The following is a 20,031-nucleotide window of genomic DNA, read 5'->3' on the forward strand; positions in this document are numbered from 1 at the left end:
CCAGTAAGACCTACAGGGGAATTACTGGATTTTCATTCTAGAGTAATTCTGCATTTGTCCTGCAGTGCCAAACAAATATTTCTTTCATATTTATCCTTTGGTTGATTTGTGAAGTCATATAGCAGGAAGGCTTTGGGACAGGAGGGCTGCTCAGTTTCATATGATCCCCTCTGCTAACATTCTTGTTTCTGCAAACTGCCTACCTGTTTAGCATCTGGTATTATTACATAGTTAGCAAGTTCCAGAGGAGTAGCCATGTTAGTCTAACTGAAAAAACTTAAACAGCGAATAGTTCTGTAGCACCTTGGACGCTAACAAAACGTGGAGATGGTATGATGAGCTGTCGTGGGCACAATCCACTTCTTTAGTGAATGGAGTAAAAGGGTCCAAGTTGCAAATAGACAGCAGAGAAAGAGAGAGGATAGGCAGGGGAAGAGAAGGGAAAAAATGGAGAAAAAAATGTCAGTTAGTGGCCATGCTAAATGAGACTAACAGAGTGAGCTCTAAGTATTCTATGTACTTGGTGCTTAACATTTTATGTCATTAGGATGTGGAAAGTAATGGCCTCTCCAGGAAAGTAACAGCTTCTCCAGGTCTTACTTCTACTGTAATTCTGCTTTTGAAATGTACAAGAGCCCTGCTGGCCCTGTGCTCCCTTTGGTGCTACCGCTTTTGATCTGCCCTGACAGGGCTCTTGCTACAGTTTAAAGGCAGAGGCACCCTTATAGACTAATCGAATAGTTGATGGAAATCCCATCGACTATTTGATTAATTAACTAATCTAAATTTAATATCCCTAGGGTTGTAGATGGTTAATAATGCACTGGAGCGGTTTAAGTTGGGGGCTGTAAGTGATGAGCAGTGGTGTTCTGTTGTTTTCTTTGTTGAGCCTCTCTTGACGAAGCTGATGCCTGAGTACTCGTCTGGCTCTGTCAGTCTGTTTTTTTCACTTCTCCAGGTGGGTTTTTGTTTTAAGAACGATTGATGTAGATCATGTAGGTGTTTCTCTGTCTGTAGTACTGAAGTAAATCTGGTTGTTTGTTAGGGCCTGGCTTTAAACAATTTACTGTGAAATGTGTCTTGGATGGAAGCTACAGGGATGTAGCTAAGTGTAACAGTCAGCAGGTTTCCAGTATATAGTTAGCATATTATACAATATACATACGGTACATAGTTAGCAGTAACTCCATCCTCTAGTGGTTTCTAGGCTTTCAGTGCCCAGATCTCTCTTACCAGCAATCCCTCGCTCTCAGATTCACTTACAAAGTCCCTCACCAAAGGCTCTTGTGTAAATTACATTGTCATGGGATAAGAGGGAAGGTCCTTTCATGGATTGAGAACTGGTTAAAAGACAGGAAACAAAGGATAGGAATAAATGGTAAATTTTCAGAATGGAGAGGGGTAACTAGTGGTGTCCCCCAAGGGTCAGTCCTAGGACCAATCTATTCAACTTATTCATACATGATCAAGAGAAAGGGGCAAGCAGTGAGGTAGTAAAGTTTGCGGATGAGACTAAACTGTTTAAGATAGTCAAGACAGAAGCAGACTGTGAAGAACTTCAAAAAGTCTCACAAAACTGAGTGATTGGGCAACAAAATGGCAAATGAAGTTTAATGTGGATAAGTGTAAAGTAACGCACATTGGAAAAAATAACCCCAACTATACATATAATATGATGGGGGCTAATTTGGCTACGACAAATTAGGAAAGAGATCTTGGAGTTATCGTGGATAGTTCTCTGAAAACGTCCACACAGTGTGCTGCGGTGGTCAAAAAGGCAAATAGAATGTTAGGAAATATTAAGAAAGGGATAGAAAATAAGACACAGAATATCTTACTGCCCCTGTATAAAACTATGGTATGCCCACATCTTGAATACTGTGTACAGATGTGGTCGTCTCACCTCAAAAAAGATATTTTGGCCTGGGAAAGGGTTCAGAAAAGGGCAACTAAAATGATCAGGGTTTTGGAACAGGTCCCATAGGAGGAGAGGCTAGAGCGACTGGGACTTTTCAGTTTGGAAAAGAGAAGACTGAGGGGGTATATGATAGAGGTATATAAAATCATGAGTGGTGTGGAGAGGGTGAATAAAAAAAGTTATTCATTAGTTCCCATAATATAAGGACTAGAGGACACCAAGTGAAATTAATGGGGAGCAGGTTTAAAACTAATAAGCGAAAGTTCTTCTTCACACAGTGCGTAGTCAACCCGTGGAACTCCTTGCCAGAGGAGGCTGTGAAGGCTAGAACTATAACAGAGTTTAAAGAGAAGCTAGATAAATTCATGGAGGTTAGGTCCATAAAAGGCTATTAGCCAGGGGATAAAATGGTGTCCTTGGCCTCTGTTTGTCAGAGGCTGGAGATGGATGGCAGGAGACAAATCACTTGATCATTGTCTTCGGTCCACCCCCTCCGGGGCACCTGGCATTGGCCACTGTCGGCAGACAGGCTACTGGGCTAGATGGACTTTTGGTCTGACCCAGTACGGCCGTTCTTATGTTCTTATATCTTGACGAGATGGGAGTTCTGGCTGAAGGCTCTGTGGGGGCAGGCACAAAATAGGAGTTTGTGCACAGAGTTCTGCAGTGACAGCAGAGGGGGTTTTGGACAATCCTGTCAGGCCATCTATGCTCTGTCCTCCCCTCATACATGAAGGAGGGGAGAGCCCTCAAGACACAGCCCTCCCTATCCCTTCTCAGGCAGACGTTGGCCTGGCAACCCTCCCTTTACAAGCCCTGACTGTTTGGGGAATGGTGGTAGGCATTGTGACACCAATTCCCGACCTACAGTGTAGGTCACAGACAGCCATTGCTCCTCTGCACCCTTGGAGTAGGAGTTCTGGGCCTCAAGATCTGTGTAAGTGAAGATACCAAAGCCCCTCCCTTGCTGCTTCCCAAGGAGACAGTCCTCTTCTGGTGCACTGGGACTGCAGTAGGCCCGGTGCCGGTCACTCTGCTTTCACCCTCGCCTTGCATCTTGCATTGTGTCAGTGTTGTGGAGGCTGTACTACTAGCCCTTCCCATCTAAATGAATATCAGACTTTGTTCCCCCTCCTGGGATGGTGCAGTGAGATCTCCCCTACTCTTTTCAGTCTCTTGTAACCAGTGTTGCAGATGCATCCTAGCACTCTTATTAGCTAAATTGTGTCATGTTCAAAATGCCTCACGAGTGTTCATACAAGTTAAAATGAAGAAAGAGTGAGGGCTGTGCATGTCAGAATTTTTCTAATTAAGTCGCCAAGTTTAATCATTTTTCTAGTTGGATTACCAATTGCATTTTCTGTTGCTTTGCATCTCAGATTTCATGGCTTTAATCAGGTGAGATGCAGGTAGTGAGAGAGCTGTCAGGGGAGAGGAAGGTTGGTAGCAACCCAAGTTAAATGAAGTATATGCCTACAGCCTGGGAGGGACACCAGAGAAATCACACTAAATAAAATCACTCAGGCCCATATTATACCTTTAAATTTGTTAATACAGCTCCCATTTTCTTTAACGTGAATCATCTCAAAGCATTTGATAATAATTATAGTCCTAGTCCATTTAATATACTATTCTTATTAGCTATGTTGTATAAAAATGAAGAATTAAATACACAGTTCTTTTCAGAGGGTTACTTAAATAAAAGGGAAAGAACAGAGAGGATTTTTTTTTTTACTTTCCTTGCAGTTTCTGGAGTGCCATTGTAGTTTGTTTAGTTTTACTTTTAAGAAGCAAAGTACAGTATTTTGTTAACAATGTTTGGGAGGAGGGATAGATCAGTGGTTTAAGCATTGGCCTGCTAAACCTAGGGTTGTGAGTTCAATCTGAGGAGGCCATTTAGGTATCTGGGGCAAAAATCTGTCAGGGATGGTATTTGGTCCTCCTGTGAAGGCAGGGGACAGGACTTGATGACTTTTCAAGGTCCCTTCCAGTTCTAGGAGATGGGTATCTCCAATCATTTAATGTGATTCCCATAACTTTATGGCTGACAAAGATGGTCCCTGCATAAATTACTCTTTAGGGCTTAAAGGTGACCTGCGAATGAATTGAGTTTGTGTTCATATGTGCTACCCAGAGTCATTTTTAAATGTCACTTGACTAGGATAGTATTTAGGAACTTCATTATTTGGAAGTTGGCTATGACAGTCACACATGTTTGCTTTAGCAATTGGCTTAGCACCATGACTCAGAGGGATGACATTTTAGAAGAGAAAAGATGTCTGGCATGGGAATATCTTGTAAGAAAGGAGGTTAAAGCGCCAGGCATCCATATTTAGTTGCAATTAACAGATACATACAGAAGATGCAGAAAGATAAATGTCCAAAAACAATAACATAACCATAAAAGTCTCAGATGGGTAGCTCTTCAAGAAAATTAGTTCAGTTCTGAAACTACTGCAGTGGATAGTTACGGTAATAGAAATGACTCCCACATTGTTTAACTTTGGCTTCCCTGTTACAAGGGAAGAAGATGATGAACAAACTTCTTACGTACTATGATGCATTCCATGAACTTTCTTTCCATTGGTTCATACAAATGCACTGATAGTGGCATAACTTTAATTCAACATTTTAATACTAGCAGACTTACCCGGCATTGCTTGAGTCCTTAACTCAATGAAATTTCTTTGTTTGTTTCTGGAAAATAAAAGGAAAATGTGTATGATTTATTTAAATGAGTGTATTTTTTTAAAATAGTGATATTTTTATTAAATTGATATTTATTTTGGGCTTTTTAAAAGGGTATTGTTAAAAAAATTGTTTAATTTCTTAAAAAACAATTTTTAAAAAATGGGAATTCCATCCAGTGTGGTTTTTTTCTTCATTCCAATAAACTCTTATCATGTTTAACAAAAAAGAACTGTAGTCAATTTGGATTCCAATAATATTGATTTAATTATGCCAAAACAGAGCACTACTCCAAATTTCTCCATTTTATCTCTTTTCTGTAAGATTTATTGAGAAGCAATCCTATTCCAAGCTTATCCTATGGTTTTGGCTCATCTTGGTTCAGTCTCTTTCAGCATTCACAGCATCATGACAATTTTGACTGTACTTGCTGTGGTGATTTTGTCTCATTTCTGTTCAGTTATATGAGAAACAATCCTGTCCAGTCACAACAAAATCCTAAATTAGATTGCCTATCTCCTAGAGCTGGAAGGGACCTTGAAAGGTCATTGTGTCCAGTCCCCTGCCTTCACAGCAGGACCAAGTACCATTCCTGACAAATTTTTGCCCCAAATGGCTTCTTTAAGGATTGAGCTCATAACCTTGGGGTTAGCAGGCTGATGCTCAAACCACTGAGCTATCCCTCCTCCTCTTAGCTTTGCTTTAGGGCAGGACTACTCAACTCACAGCCCCTGGGCTTTGTTTGTTTGCAACCCACAGTGTGTTTTGAATTTGCATGAGGCTCAACACACGGCCCGGGGTTGGGAGCCAAAACTAAAAAGTAGTCAATATAATGGTCTTCTGTTGATATGTGTTTTAGTAGTTAAACTCCTGCACTGTCATAGCTCATTAAAAGTACTCTTAAATGGATGGAAATTGGGTAAATATTAAAACCAGCAGAGCTGACTTAAATGGGGCATGTGTGTTGTATAGTCTTGCTTTAATCTTTGTATTCATGCCCGTCAGTGTGAAAGAAGTTATTTGCATATATTTGCATGTATATGCAACCACACTTAAGTTGCAGCCTTCCGTGTGTGCTGTGAGTATCCTTGTGGGCCCCCAGTGCTTCCAAAGTTGAGTAGCCCTGCTTTACGCTATGATAAGAGGAAGCTACATACTGAATTTGGTGATCCTAGTCTTACCATTTAGGAGGAATTCTTGATCAAACAGACAGATAAACTCTCTGAAAAATATAGTAGATAGTTCATCAGAAGACTGGAAATAAGACACACATTTTGAATAAGGTAATTAATCATTGGAACTCTTTACCAAAGGTTGTAGTGGGCTTTTCATCACTGACTATTTTTAAGATTGGATGTTTTTCTAAAAATATCTGTTCTAGGATGTATTTCGGGGAAGTTCTGTGGCTTGTATTTTACAGAAGGACAGATGATCAAAATGGTCCTTTCTGGTCTTGGAGTCTATGAACAGATACTTTTATTTAAAAAAAAATAAGAACAGACTTGGAATGGAATGTTTCCCATTTGTATGTCTTGCAGCTCTTTCATGGAAGTAATTTTATGTAGTAGTAATAGTACCTTGCTTCTACAGAACACTTTTCATTTGTTGATCTCAAAGTGCAGTACAAAGGAGCTCAGTAGCATTATCCCCACTTTACAAGTGGAGAAACTGAGGCGCACAGTGGTGAAATGACGTGCTTTAGGCCACTCAGCAGATCAGGGCCCAAGTGGAAATTGAACTCAGATTTCCTGAGTCTGGCAGGTGCTTTAACTATTTGGCCACACTGCCTTCTAAAGATAGCCAAGCAGAGTTACTGTGAACAACCACGTAGTCATTGTACTTACATTGTTGCACTAATTTTGAGGTTTTTGGTATTTTTTGAAATGATGCATGAGCACTTGCCTCAGTCTTACACCCAGTTAGTAGAGTTCTGATAGCATTAGGTCCATAATGAAAGGAGAGAGAATGACCGCGTTTATTGGGAAGGGAATGTGTTTCTTGTAAGAGGTTTAGGAAGCTGTATAGTCCAGGGGATTTGGCCCAGGACTAGGAGACCTTGGTTCTGTTTATGCGTCTACTTCTAACTTGATGTGCGAATTTAGGCAAGTCATGCCACAACTCTGTGCCATAGCATCCCCATCTGTACTAGGGATGTTAAGTAGTGATTAGCAAGCTAATCGAGAAGTCATCGACTATTTGATTAGTTGATAAGGGGGTTAGCTTTCTGGGGCGGCACGAGCTGGGACTGAGCAGCGGCTCTGTTTTTTAAATGTAGTAAGAGCCTAGCGGCCTGGAGCCTGCTCAGTCTTGGCTCATGCCAAGTCCTCCCCACTCCCATCCCCATGGAGACGGTGCTGGGGGGAACTGACTTTTAGGCCTGCTCCTCCCAGCTCCGGTCCTGCTTTCTCTCCCCCTCCCCCGCAACCCCCTCTGCCCGCTGCCTCTGATACAGTGACTTAATTATTCACTTAAATCCATAATCTGTACAGTGCTTTGTTATCTACAGATAAAATTAATTATGGCGTTGATCCTGAATTATTAAAGTGAATAGGAGCTGTGCCATTGACTTCACTGAACAGAGGATCAAGCCCTTTTCAAATGTAAAGGATTATTTTTTATTACAGCAACGTGTTTAAGTAGATCTGTGGTTTTCAACCCATGGGGTCTGCATGTTATGGACTATTACATATGCTTTATGAAAATATGCTTGCGATATGGATTAGGGATGTTAATGGTTAACCTTAATGGGTGAGGCTTAACGATTACGGTTAAGTGGTAGGGGCTGTGGGCAAGATTGCTCCAGTCCTGCGGGGCCCACCTTGGGCATGGGCATTCTAGCCTGGCCAGAGCAGCCCTTGTCTGCGGCGAGGGGACGCTTCAGCCCCTCTCCCCCTGTTTAACTGGTTAGCTGGTTAAACTTTAATATTTATCCAGTCAGCCAATGAAATGGGATTTTATATCCCTAATATGAATGTCATAACTGAGATATGCGTTATGCAAGATACCTCTTGTAACATATCATTCTGTTTTGTTTTCCTTAGTAACCTACTTTGTTCAGCGTTCTATCTCTTATGACAACTTGAATCCTATCTGTTATACTTAATAAATCACTTTTGTTTATTAATAAACACAGTGTAAATAATTGTTACGGACAGGGCCGAACTAAGGGGTGGGCTAGCTGGGTGACTGCCGAGGACACCAACCTACGGGGGGCGACCAGCGACCGGCGGGCTGCAGCGGCCGCCCGGGATGGGGGCTGTGTTAACCTCTGCAGCACCAGCCAGCAGTGCCCTTCCCCCCGCGGCCTCAGGGCCCTGCACGGCCAGGCGCAGCCCGCCCTAGGCGGCCCCAGGCTGCGCGCCATCGGCAGTGGCCGGGTCGACTGGGCAGCGCATGCGCCTTGCGTCTGCCCACGCGTCGTGCGCCCAGAGGCAGCGCCGCACGCCTGGGGCCCGGGGCGCCAAAATGGCTCGGGCCTGCCCTGGTTACGGGGGGGGAGGGGACGCTAAGGAATCTGTGCATCTCTTTACATAGGGCAAATTTAATGAGCTTATATTGTACAGCTCTCTGTAAAGCATAAGATGGGTTTATTGAGGGTTCAGCTCTCAGAGGAGCTGTGTACATGAATGCTGTGAAATGGGCTTACACTATGGTGCTTACCGTGTGTCCCCACATCTTTGGGGGATTGCCCTGTCCCTGTGGTGAAGCAGACTGGAGAGCTGGGATCAGAAATATAGGGTTACAGGATGCCTAGGCTGTCAGGAAAAGCAGGCTCAGCAGGGTCTGAGGTGACAGGCTGAAGGGGGTCCCAGCTCCTGACCCATCACACCATAGGCTGTATCTTGGATTTCCAAAAGGGTCTGTACCTATGTTTGAATTTTTTAGGGATGCAAATGAAAAAGGTTGAGAACCACCACAGTAGATTATCAAAATCCCTGTGCTTCTGGGTCACTCCCTACCTACAGTGCATGTTTCAGTTTTTTAAAATTGCGTGCAGAAGTGATCCTGATTCTGGAGAGTGAAATTATAGTTCAGTGCTAGAAACTAATGTCCTCCAGCGTGAATCAGGCCTTTGAGGAAGCAGTCAGTTATTCTTTGCTTTTTTTTTTAATTAAAGGTTAAAAATATGAGGTTCCTGTCAATCTCTCATTCTTCTTTCAGGATATTATCATTGTATTATCATCAGTCAGTTGTGCTCTCTCCCACACTTTTCTGTATAGCCAGACATCTAGTTTTTGTAGCTCAGCAGATATTTTTCTTACAGTTTATCCACACAAAGATTACTTCGTGTATTTCTCCGAGGCTGCTTCTCTGTTGCAAACCACATTTTTGTGTCCATGAGCTGTCTTTGCTGTACTCAGCTAAATGCAAGATAAGGTTTTAAAAGAATTGCTTATAAAGTATCTCTTATTTTCTCCATTTTGGGGAACTAGACACAGTTCTCCCTTTGCTTAATCTCTCTCACTCTTAGCCCTTGATGAAATGTCATGCTTTCTCATGTAGTTTGCTATGACACAAAAAGCAGTTAAGGATTTTGCTTTGTGTCCTGAGAGCTTAAAATGATTTTCCTTAACCTCATCTGTCATTGGTTAACTGCTCAAATAAAGTATGTTAACTTTTTGAAACAAAAATGAGAACCAAGTAATGTAGTTGTTCCCGTCTCTCTGGTATGCATCATGCTTGACTTTCCGTCATGAAGTCATGAAGCCCACTATGAAAGCCACTTTTCAGAGCAGGGATAAAATTGTCTAGAAGCACCTATGGCCCAGATTTTTAAAGGTGCTTAGAGATGGTTCCACTCAGCATTGCAAAGCCTAATGGACTTATGCACGTAAGTGTCAGTGAGAATTAATGGGACTTTAGACCACTAGAGGTATGTATAAACAGGGATAAAAGTCCCATGTCATGGCTGCAACTCATGGGGCTCAGGTTGTGGAGTAAAAAAATCTCTATGTAGACATTTTGGCCTGGACTGGAGTCTCACCCGGTCCCAGAGCTAACGCTCCAGCCCAAGCATCTACCCAGTGGATTTTTTTTCAGCCTCAGATCCTGATCTCCATGAGCCAGAGTCAGCAGACCTGAGCCAGCTGCTGGTTTTTTATCCCGGTGTAGGCATACCCTAAGTGACTCTCACTTTTAAAAATTCTGCGCTTGATCTGAACTTTTATAATTGCAACAGTGGATTTATGCTGACCATAGGCCTAAGACTTTTTAGGTACACTTAGCTTGAGCTTCAACCTGTTTCTGTGATAGACATTTTGTTTAGTAGATTCATTGTATTATTTACATTAGCTGAGCTTTAAAAAAAACTTAAAGAACATCAAGATTCTCTGTGTGGATTTAAAATCTTTTCTTGTGTAAAGTCCTATCAAGTGTTTTCTGGAATTCCTTGCAGATACTTTCATTTCTGGGTGGAGAAAAATACCGGTTAGATTCCAGAAAATAATACAGTATTAAAATCCATACTAAAGACTCACTGAGATGAATCAGAGAACGTAACGTAGATTTGAAATGGATTTCATGTGTCTCTTTGAAAAAGTGAAATAAACACCAATTGTTCCATTAAGTGATTTTTCTCTTTTCACAGTGGAGCAGGAATGCACCCAGAAGAAAACCTTCACTAGCTGGATAAATTCACAATTGGCAAAGGTACGAAAATGATCTATGGAAGGAGTTTTAAAAAAAATTATTTGCAATAATGAACCTAAAGCTAGGGTTTCACCAGGAACTTATGCTTTACAGATTCTGTATCTCAGGCTTTCACCTTTTTCCACCCCCCCCCCTTTTTCTTAACATACCCTGGGAAATTTGTAGCAAATTTCGCTCTTGAAGTATTATGTGTGAGGAGAAAGGATCTCCATTATGTTGATATATTGTTGTTTATTTAGGACATTTGGGGAAACTGGAACAATGAAAAAGCTTGATTCACCTCCCCTTCCCCCATACACACACTGTATACTTGATTCCCTCTTCTGTCACATGAGCTGCAACATTGTGACATCAGACATAACCATTTGTGACAGGGTGTCTGCCCTGTACTGGCCCCAAAAGGGTTAAAACCAGTGTAGTGAGGCTGAGTGGTAGGCAGCTACAGGTGGGGCTGAAAGGTAATTAGGGGCACAGCTGATCCTCATAAAGGAGCAGCCACAGACCAGGGATGAGGAGTCTGAGGGGGAAGGCTGGTTTCCTAGGGGGCTGCACAACCAGTACTAGGGATGGCCTGGCTACGTCTGACAGGCTCAGGGCCCTGGGAGGAGAGAGCTTGGGGCACAAGCCAGTGGTGCTGAGGCTGTGAGAAAGTGGCCCAGGGAAGCAGGCAATGTTAGTATTGGAGGAAGGGCAGTGAGAGGCTGCCACTAAAACAAAGGTGGGTAATAATGTTTGACGGGGGGGGGGGGGGGGGCTGCTCCAAGGATTTGGAAAGTGGTTGAAGGTCTCACTCTTCCATGATATTAATGGAGGAGGGGCGGGGGTCTGGGATGGACTTGAAGTGCAGAAAGAAGGTTGGGGAAAGAGACTAGAGTGCAGGGGGTTTGGATTGTGACCCTAGAGAATGGAATTTTGAGGTACAGAAGGGCGTGCAGGGGTTTGGGTTGTGAGCTAGGGCAGGAGGGGAATGTGATCTGGGGTAGGGAATTGGGGTGCCAGATCTGGGAGGGGATATGGGTGTGTGGGGTTGCGGGAGGGCAGAGGATTTGGGTATGTGGAGTAGGTTGGGGAAAGGAGGGGCTGGGGTGACAGAGGCAGCCTCTGGTCAGAAGACTTACCAACCAGCAGCCCGTTCCTGAATCAGCCTCCCTACCTGCCCTGCCCCGCCCCCCGCACAGGCTGCAGCCATGTTCTCTGTGAATAACTATGAGCCCTTTGTGCTTCATGGCTGCCTGTTATTGAAACAGGCAGCTCCCGTTGACCATTTTCTGGCCAGAAGCCAGCTAATGGGAGTGTGTTGGGGTTGAGATCAGCTCTTAAAGCTTTCCCACCTCCCCTCTGGGCTCAGTTTTTAAAGTGAAACTGCCCCGTAGCCATATTTCTGAGCAGCATGCAGGAGGGGCGAGGCAAGCAGGGAACCTTCCTGGGGCTCCCCACAGCATCTGTGAGCCTGATCTGCTGGCTTGGTGGGCTAGATATGGCCTGCGGGCCGTATTTTGCACAGGCCTGCACTAATGGATCCCTGAATTGGGACCCAGGATAGTGGGTGGGGCTTGACTCCCCCCACCTCACCTTCTCCCCCTACACGTGCTATTGATGGAGGTGGCCAGGATAGACTGCAATTTGCCTCTGGTGCGAGAAGCTAGGCTGAGGACTGTGGTGGGCCTGTGAGGTAAGTGACAAGACAGAGGAGGGAAAATAGTGTTGGGGCTCAGTCTGAGGGCTGTGCCCCCAAGGCACACCCTGAGGATCAGGACCAACGCAGATTGGGACAGGGAGCAGTATAGAAGTGACAACGGTGACGCACCGCTAGCAGAGGGTGTGCTGGAAGGCTCGATAGAGCTAATTGTATCTGGTGAGTAGAACCCCACAGTACCATTCGTTACTCACTCTCCCCCAGTTCATTTGCACACTTCGAGAAAGCCTCTCTTACCCCCTTATTAGAGAGGCAAGATGGATGAGGTAATAGCTTTTACTGGGCCAACTTCTGATGATAGAGTCTCTTTGAACAGCAGTTGGTCCAATAAAATCTTTTACCTCACCCACATTGTCTGTCTAATATCCTGGGACCAACACATCACCACACCTTGTTGTCATGGCACTGGCTGCCTTTGATAACCAGTTTACCTCAGACAACTGTAAATCAAAGGAGTAATTGTAATGAAAGCCTACTGAGTTTGGATAAGCTCCTGCTGTGCTGTTTGAGTTTGTACTGTTTCTTTTCAAGGTTGATTGTTTGTTACTTTCTTTAAAAAGGGTTACATGAATACAAAGCTACAAAATGACAGCCTCTTTTCTGTGCTTCTTACAAACTGGGGGTTATGGCTTTTCAAGGGCGTCATAGGAATACAAATTAACTTACTTCGAATATATTTGTCGACAAGACATTGCATGGTGAAATGTTTCTCCTCACAAAGATAACAGTGGCAATTAAAATATATATTGAAAACAAAAAAGTGGACATGCTCTATTACTTACATTGCACATATGTAAAATATTTTCTATTAAAAAAACCAAAGACATTAAAAGCAAAAAAGTTAACATTTTAAAGATTGCCTGCCTCAGTAAACAAACCATAAAATATTAGGATGTGCAAAGTTAAGAATATAAAAGAATTAAAAATTGCAAGTTTAAGTATTATCGCATTAGGAAATGCCGAAATAAATGTTACCCAAGGAATGTTAATTCAGTGCCCCAATGGGTATGATTTGTGATATAGTCTTTAGTTACATGCAAAAGTGAGTTGGTGAATAGGTTGGAGTAAATGGCTTTCCAAGGATCACATAGGAACACTGTTGCAGAGATAGGGATAGAATCTGAATCTTCTGGTAGGTATTGAACTGTCTTGACCACAAGGCACTCCTTTGTCTTCCTGTCAGATCTGGCTCATTCATTACACACTTATCCGCTTCTCCAGCAAATGAGGTAGGGGTTCTATAAACAGGCTCCTTCGTTTCATAACCTAATTTATCCCCAGAGCCAATCTATCTTGTGCACTGAAAGAAACAGGGTTTTGTGTATGTAAAAAAAAATTCAGGTAATTAAAGATCATATCATAGTACATATGCAAATGGGGGCTGAATTAAGATTGCATGAGCAATGTTCATTCTGGCATTTCCTAATCTGAGAATACTTGGCTGCAAACTTTTAATCCTTCACTTTGCATTTCCTAACTTTTTATGACTTATTTACTGAAGAGAGTGGCCTTAATTAATGTTATACAAAGTTGTTTTTGCTGTTTGAATATATTTAGAACTTTGTGTTGGAGAGCAAAATGTAAAAGAATGAACAAAGCAAACTAATTTAAATATTCACGGTTCAAGAGGGAAAATTAGCTGGAATGCTCTGTTTTTGTTGAATAACATGCACATGTCAGAGACCGGTTATGTTGTTCTGTGGTGTTTTTATTTTTTTTATTATTGTCGCTCTATAGACAGTGTCAATGGCTGTTTGATTATTATTTTATTGTTGTATATTTGTGTTACATTGGAATGCATTTAAAATGTTGTTTTAATTCAGTAAAAATAAAAGATTAACAAAAATAGCTACAGAGGAGGTACTCTGCCCACAAATCTGCTCTGTTAATGCACTTTGGTCTTGACCTATGGCATGCCGGCTGTTTGAACGCTGGTTCTTTCCTGAGCAGAAGTGAGCACCCACAACAAGGTTTTGAGAAGTGTGTAAATACCAAGCAACATTAAGGTCATTTTTACATATCTCCAGAGTCAAAAGCCTTAGGTTTCATTGGTGAAAAGCAAGAACATTAATTAGCTGCTTTTTTTGACCTTCATATTTTTTTAAGTTAGTTACTGGAAACTTTGCATCAGAATTGAGTCACCCTCTTCTTCTTAGCCTCCTTTACAGGACCACTAGGAACATGACCATTGTGGCCCCAGTACAGGAAAGCACTTTAGCAGGTACTTAAATCCCATCCTTATTCAGGAAAGTGTTTAAGCATGTGGTTAAATTTAATTGGCTTTTCTTAAAGTTAAGTGCACACTTAAGTGCTTTCCTAAACAAGGATGCTTTCTTTAGCTGGGGCTCTTGGCTTAAAAAAATAATAATCCATTTTCTGTATTGTTTTAGCAGTGGTTCCCAACCTTTTCGAGCATATAGACGACCCCTTTTCAATGTGTTAAAATTTTACAGACCCCCACAAGGGGAGCTGCTTTCTCAGCTCCTTCCCTTTCCATCCCTGCCTATTCATGGAGGATATGGTGAGGGGGCTCTTGTAGCCAAAGGCAGCTCTTGCCCTGGCACTCCACCCTTGGCTGAGCATAGAGCTCTGGGGAAGAAATGGAAAAGAAAATTAAGGATCGGGCCCATTGTGGGACTAGAAGTTGGAGAGAGGGCTGAATCGTAAATGGCAGTACAGCTGGTGGCAGGAGGACAGTTGGTGTCTCCTAGGGTATCAAGATCCCATTCCAAGGGTGGGAGGCAGCGGGCATGTGGCCGGTCACGAATGGTGAGCCCCAGTCAATAATTGCCTGGTGGAAAGTCCCAGTCCTTCAGTGGGCCGGATCCTTGCTTTTCTTTTCCTTTCCTTACCTAATTTTTTTGCAGATCCTCTACAGTACCTTTGTGGACCCCAGGGGTCCACAGACCACAGATTGGGAACCGCTGTTTTATTGAAATAAACAGAAAAATGTTAAGTGGAGCAAACAAGAAGGGCAAATGTAATTTCTTTTTATGAAGAGAAGCAAAACAATTAATGATATTTTGCTAGATAATGATTTTAGAATCCAGTATGTAACTTGCCTCTAAATGTGCCTCTTTTGCAGCACACTCCTCCTTCCACTATCTCAGATCTATATGCAGACATCAAAGAAGGTCGTGTGCTCTTGGACCTGCTGGAAGTACTTTCAGGTCAACAACTGGTAAGATAAAATAAAAGTAATGAAATAAAAGTAATGAAAACATGTCTGTGGCCCAAATCCTGTAAAGATGTATGGATGTGCTTAACTATGAGCATGTGAGAAGTTCCTCTGGATTCAGTGTGAGTGTCCATCTTCCGCTGCCAGGAACAACCGTCTCATGGCTTGCAGACTCTCTCATTAAGAACTCTTTGCTGTAAGAACTCAAGAGTTTATGGGCACTGCACTTGAGCTGTACTGTGCTAAAAAGGAGGCTTCCTGTGTATAAGGACTACTCACAAGGGCCTTGATACTGCATCATTTAAGTCAATGAATATTTTACCACTGTGTCAATGGATGCAATAAGAGACACCAGTCTTTGTTCACCAATAAAGGTCCCAATCCTGCAATTTAAAATAAAACAGATTATCACAGCCGATTGTGCAATATTTTCTTTTTACTTTGTAGCCACGGGAGAAAGGATGTAACACCTTCCAGTGCAGAAGCAATATAGAAAATGCCTTGACATTTTTAAAAAACAAATCAGTGAGTATTGAAGTTTGACTTCAGAATTTACTCTTCACACCAGTTTAGCTTGTGGAGCATGTTTGTTGTTTAATAACGATGCTCTTTTTCCAGATCAAGCTGATAAATATTCATGTTGCTGACGTTATTGAAGGAAAACCTTCCATTGTGCTTGGCCTAATTTGGACAATTATATTACATTTTCATGTAAGTATTGCAGTGATGTGAGAGTGTTTTTAGTAGAACAGTGGAAAAAATTGTGGGATGAAATAGTCACAAAATGAGATGAATTATGCATAAATACAGACCAAAAAGTTTATTATTCTGCATGCCTGGAGTGTTGGCTCAGAGAAAAGCAGAACTTACATGTTCTAATTGTACATTGTGGCTGCTTCTCTGAATTAGGAACTAGAATCCCCGTTCGCTGACCCAGAATGTGATGGACAGCAGTGTGATGTGAATGTCAATATTTTTTACATAACTGGTTTAAAATAATGGGCTAGATATTTGCCTGCAGAAATACACATAGTCGAAATGGCCTACCTGTTGTCTGCATCAGAGCTGCAATTACGGGGAAGGTTCATCTCAACCCCTGACTGGAACATGCTCACTGCAGACAGAATCTGCAGGGAATTAAGCTAGGGTACTCTCGAAAGTGTCTTCTGAGCAAGTGTATACTATGATTTTTTTTTTCAAAAGATGTTTGGGTGAATGTCTAAATGGTGAAATTTCATGTGGATGGAACAGGGCACTTCCTGGACACAAAGCCCTGCTCAATTTCAAACTCCTGCTCTATACTATCAGTATGCCACAGCTTTTGAATGTAAAGATCAACAGAATGGGCAAAACAATGTGTTTTTTTTCTGGGGTTTTGTTTTATAAGTTTGAGCTGTTTTGGTTAAAATGTCCCAAACAAATGCAGCTTGATGTTGACACCTCTCAGCCCAACAGTTAAAGTTCAGAGTTAAGCTACTGAAAACGATCTTATTAGAGGAAGTGGATTTCTAACTCTTAATGGTTCTCTGCATCTGATCTTTGTGTTTATTCTTCAGCATGAAACATTGTTAAACTTTCCCCCTCTCTCTGATAGATTGAAGAACTTGCACAGACCCTTGGTATCAGTTATTATCAGCCCTCTTTTGATTGTTCAAGTATTGTCGACTTATCTCCAGCTGTAAGCCCACAGGCAAAAAAAAGAGGTAGAGTTAAAAAACGGTGGAAGATATCTGCAAAGAAGGCCCTCCTGTTGTGGGTAAAAGAGCAATGTTCAATGTAAGCAAATGCTTATAAACTGTACCTCATGTTCATTTTTACCGTGTCACTCTATGAAGATGCTATGTTTTGTCGGTTTTATTTCTTAGTGATTGATTACTAAATATGACAAAAAGGTAGCATATTAGAGTCTAGCTAACATTTCTCATCAATTCTAACTAAGCTTGGATTTAAAATTTGAGGCCTAAATATGTCGACATGCATCCTTTTCAATATAAGAAGTTGGAGTGAACTGTACTAATAAAACACTGATAAGTAAATTGGCTTGTTTGGCTTTCTTGTTTATCAGCTCTCTCTCTTTTCCGTGTAATGTGTCTACTGCTATGCTTACATGCTTTGCAAGTTTTAATCTTGTTAGATTAGTATTTACTGGCTCTCTTAGTAAGAGAGTTACTCACTAATCGCCCAAGAATTTGTCAAACAACAATAAAAGCAGAGTGTCTAGAAAAGAATCAGCACTCGGTTCATGTGTTTTTTTTTTTTTCTTGCAGAGCACTGCACAAGGCACAAGAAGGTGCCTCATGAGCTAAGGACTTCTTATAGTGTTAAGAAGGCTCAGGCTCTGCTCCAGCAGAGATTTATACACCTGCTTAACTTTACATGCTGCAAGCCATTCTATTGACTTAAATGAGAGTGCTTAATCATGTGCATTTGTTTTTACATAATCATGGCTTTACATTTGAATTTCCTTGAAAAAACACTGCCTTAAGCAAATATATTACTAACACCTCTGTCCTTTCTAGCTCTCCAGATTACCTTCTCTTCTAACGTCATCTCGCTAATGTCCCATTCCTATTAGTGGGAGGTTAGAGCATATTTCAGCAAAGTGGGTGCTTTCTGCTGGATGTATGCGCAGCACTTGACAGAAGTTGATTCTTGTATTTTCTATATGTTTCCTTTGCTTTATTGATGCTCTGGGGTTTGCATGTAAATGCAAGATCTCTCTTTCCTAATCTCTTTTGCCTGACTTTATTCAGCAAAGATATAATCTGATTGCAATTAGAGTGGGTTTAACATATCAGTGATTGCTATAACATATATATGAAACTAACTATGGTTTTTAAATCAGTGGATTTAATCATGCAAAATCACTGATACCCTACATTAACCCCAGTTCACATACCATTATAGCCACTGTACACAAACCAATTTTTAGTTTTTTTTTCTTAATACTCATTATGACTCATGCATCTTTTGTGTGTATTACCGTATCATCTAGACAACAGGTGCATTGTAGAAATTGCTGGATCCCTCTCTAAATACTTTTTTCATTTCTCTAGTCCTAATTCAGTTGAACATTTGAAAAAAAAAATCCAAAAGTAGTATAATCAAATTGCAGCTGAGATTTTCAAAATGGCCTCAGGTAGTAAAATGCCCGATTCCCATTGGCTTGTAGAGAAATATCTGGATTGTACTCTGATAAGCTTAATGTTTTATTTGTTGTTTTTTTGTGCTGTAAAAGGCATTGATAGATGTCTTAAATGTAATGAATAAAAAAGAAAATATAGTAATCAAAATGACATTGCAGTATACAACAAGAAGTGAAAGCAGCATGATACTAATCATTAAAAACTATTTCAGGTTTTAAATTTGTTGGACGGATTATAATGACTATGCATAAGGGGGCTGAATCAGCTTGCACAGAATTAATTGGAAAGATTCCTAGTAACTCACATGGGGTATAGATCAGGCCCATCTGACATGGTTTATATTATATTGACAAATGAACATTAAATATTTTGAGGAAACAGAGCATGACATTGTATTCTCTATGATTTTGGGCAGGCATGGATCTATCAATGTGACAGATTTCAAATCAAGCTGGAGAAATGGACTGGCTTTTTTAGCTGTCATCCATGCCTTAAGACCAGATTTAGTTGACATGGACAGAGCAAAGGGTAGAGCCAACAAAGAAAATCTGAAGGAGGCTTTTAAAATTGCAGAACATGAATTAAATATTCCAAGACTTCTTGAACCTGAAGGTAAATGATCTATTTTGGATACACTTGGTATAAAGTCTGATGCTGATGCACCCAAATCAGTGTCCATTTATAACAAAGGGTACATTTACACTGTGAAAAAATCGTGGCAATGAGTTCCACAGCCTCAGTCAACTGACATAGGCTCAGGGCTCGTGCTCTGGGGCTAAAGCTAGCAGTGTAGACATTCCCACTCAGGCTAAGGGCTTGAGAGAGGAGTGGGTCTCAGATCCTTGGCTCCAGGCCAAGTGGACTGCTATTTTAGCCCTGTAGCATGAGCCCAAGTCAGTTGATCTGGGGTTTCTTTTGCAGTGTACATATACCCAAATAGAATTGTTAGTGTTTAATCATTGTGGTGATTGGAAGTTACAATGAAATACTGATAGAAGTAAGAATGCTCTCACCTGAGGTTCTTTGCTGAATAATTAAAAGGGAACCTGAACTATTAAGAGTTTTAACTTGGCAGCAATTACAGGAACACCCTTTAGAAGAAAGAAAATAAAGTTGCCAAGTTCTTTTTTTTTTTTTTTAATTTGCTGTTTTGTGTTACAGTAATCCGAGGGAGGGAGGGAAATCCATTTAATACTCTTTTTTTTGTCAGTGAAATTATAACTGAAATGCTGAAAACAAATGCATTTGTATTTGGTAAATTTTCATGTTTGCTGTGTAGTATGAAGTGTATGATCAAACTGATAAATTTGCAGGAATGAGCTAATAGTGTGCTATCACTCACAGATGTCGATGTTATCAATCCGGATGAAAAATCTATCATGACTTATGTGGCTCAGTTTCTGCAATATTCCAGAAGTTTACCCGTGGCTGAGGAAGACATGCAGGTATGTATGTCATTTCTTTTGTCACTGAACCAAGCCCAAATGACTATAGTTTTTGCTTTTCGTAGCCCTGAGTATTTCAACACCACCTTTGCAAAGCCTGAAGCATGATCCAGTAACATAGTAATAAAACATGGGATCATCTTGTTTACAGTGACATAACTGAGCTTATTTTAACCTTGTATGACCCTATCTTATTGTAAACAACACCGTAATAAGTATTCCAGCCAATGTTTTCAGACTAAGCTGCCTCCACTCAAATTCCTAAAATCATAGTTAGGAGTAGACTGATTTTCAGAAGTGAGAAGCAACCC

General features: G+C 41.3%; 1 protein-coding gene across 6 annotated transcripts in view; it reads left to right on the forward strand.

Moving 5' to 3' along the window:
• Positions 1-20,031, forward strand: part of SYNE2 (spectrin repeat containing nuclear envelope protein 2) — a 300,187-nt gene that overhangs the window by 37,473 nt on the left and 242,683 nt on the right. For all 6 annotated transcript variants that reach the window (XM_075926397.1, XM_075926393.1, XM_075926394.1 and 3 more), the window contains 7 exons: positions 10,194-10,255; positions 15,037-15,132; positions 15,577-15,654; positions 15,748-15,840; positions 16,724-16,905; positions 18,691-18,887; positions 19,620-19,720. In XM_075926397.1, the coding sequence (XP_075782512.1) occupies positions 10,194-10,255; positions 15,037-15,132; positions 15,577-15,654; positions 15,748-15,840; positions 16,724-16,905; positions 18,691-18,887; positions 19,620-19,720 (809 nt within the window). The remainder of the gene's footprint in view (positions 1-10,193; positions 10,256-15,036; positions 15,133-15,576; positions 15,655-15,747; positions 15,841-16,723; positions 16,906-18,690; positions 18,888-19,619; positions 19,721-20,031) is intronic.

Source organism: Pelodiscus sinensis, chromosome 4 (genome assembly GCF_049634645.1).
Source record: "Pelodiscus sinensis isolate JC-2024 chromosome 4, ASM4963464v1, whole genome shotgun sequence".
In the NCBI taxonomy this organism is placed as follows: Eukaryota; Metazoa; Chordata; order Testudines; family Trionychidae; genus Pelodiscus; species Pelodiscus sinensis.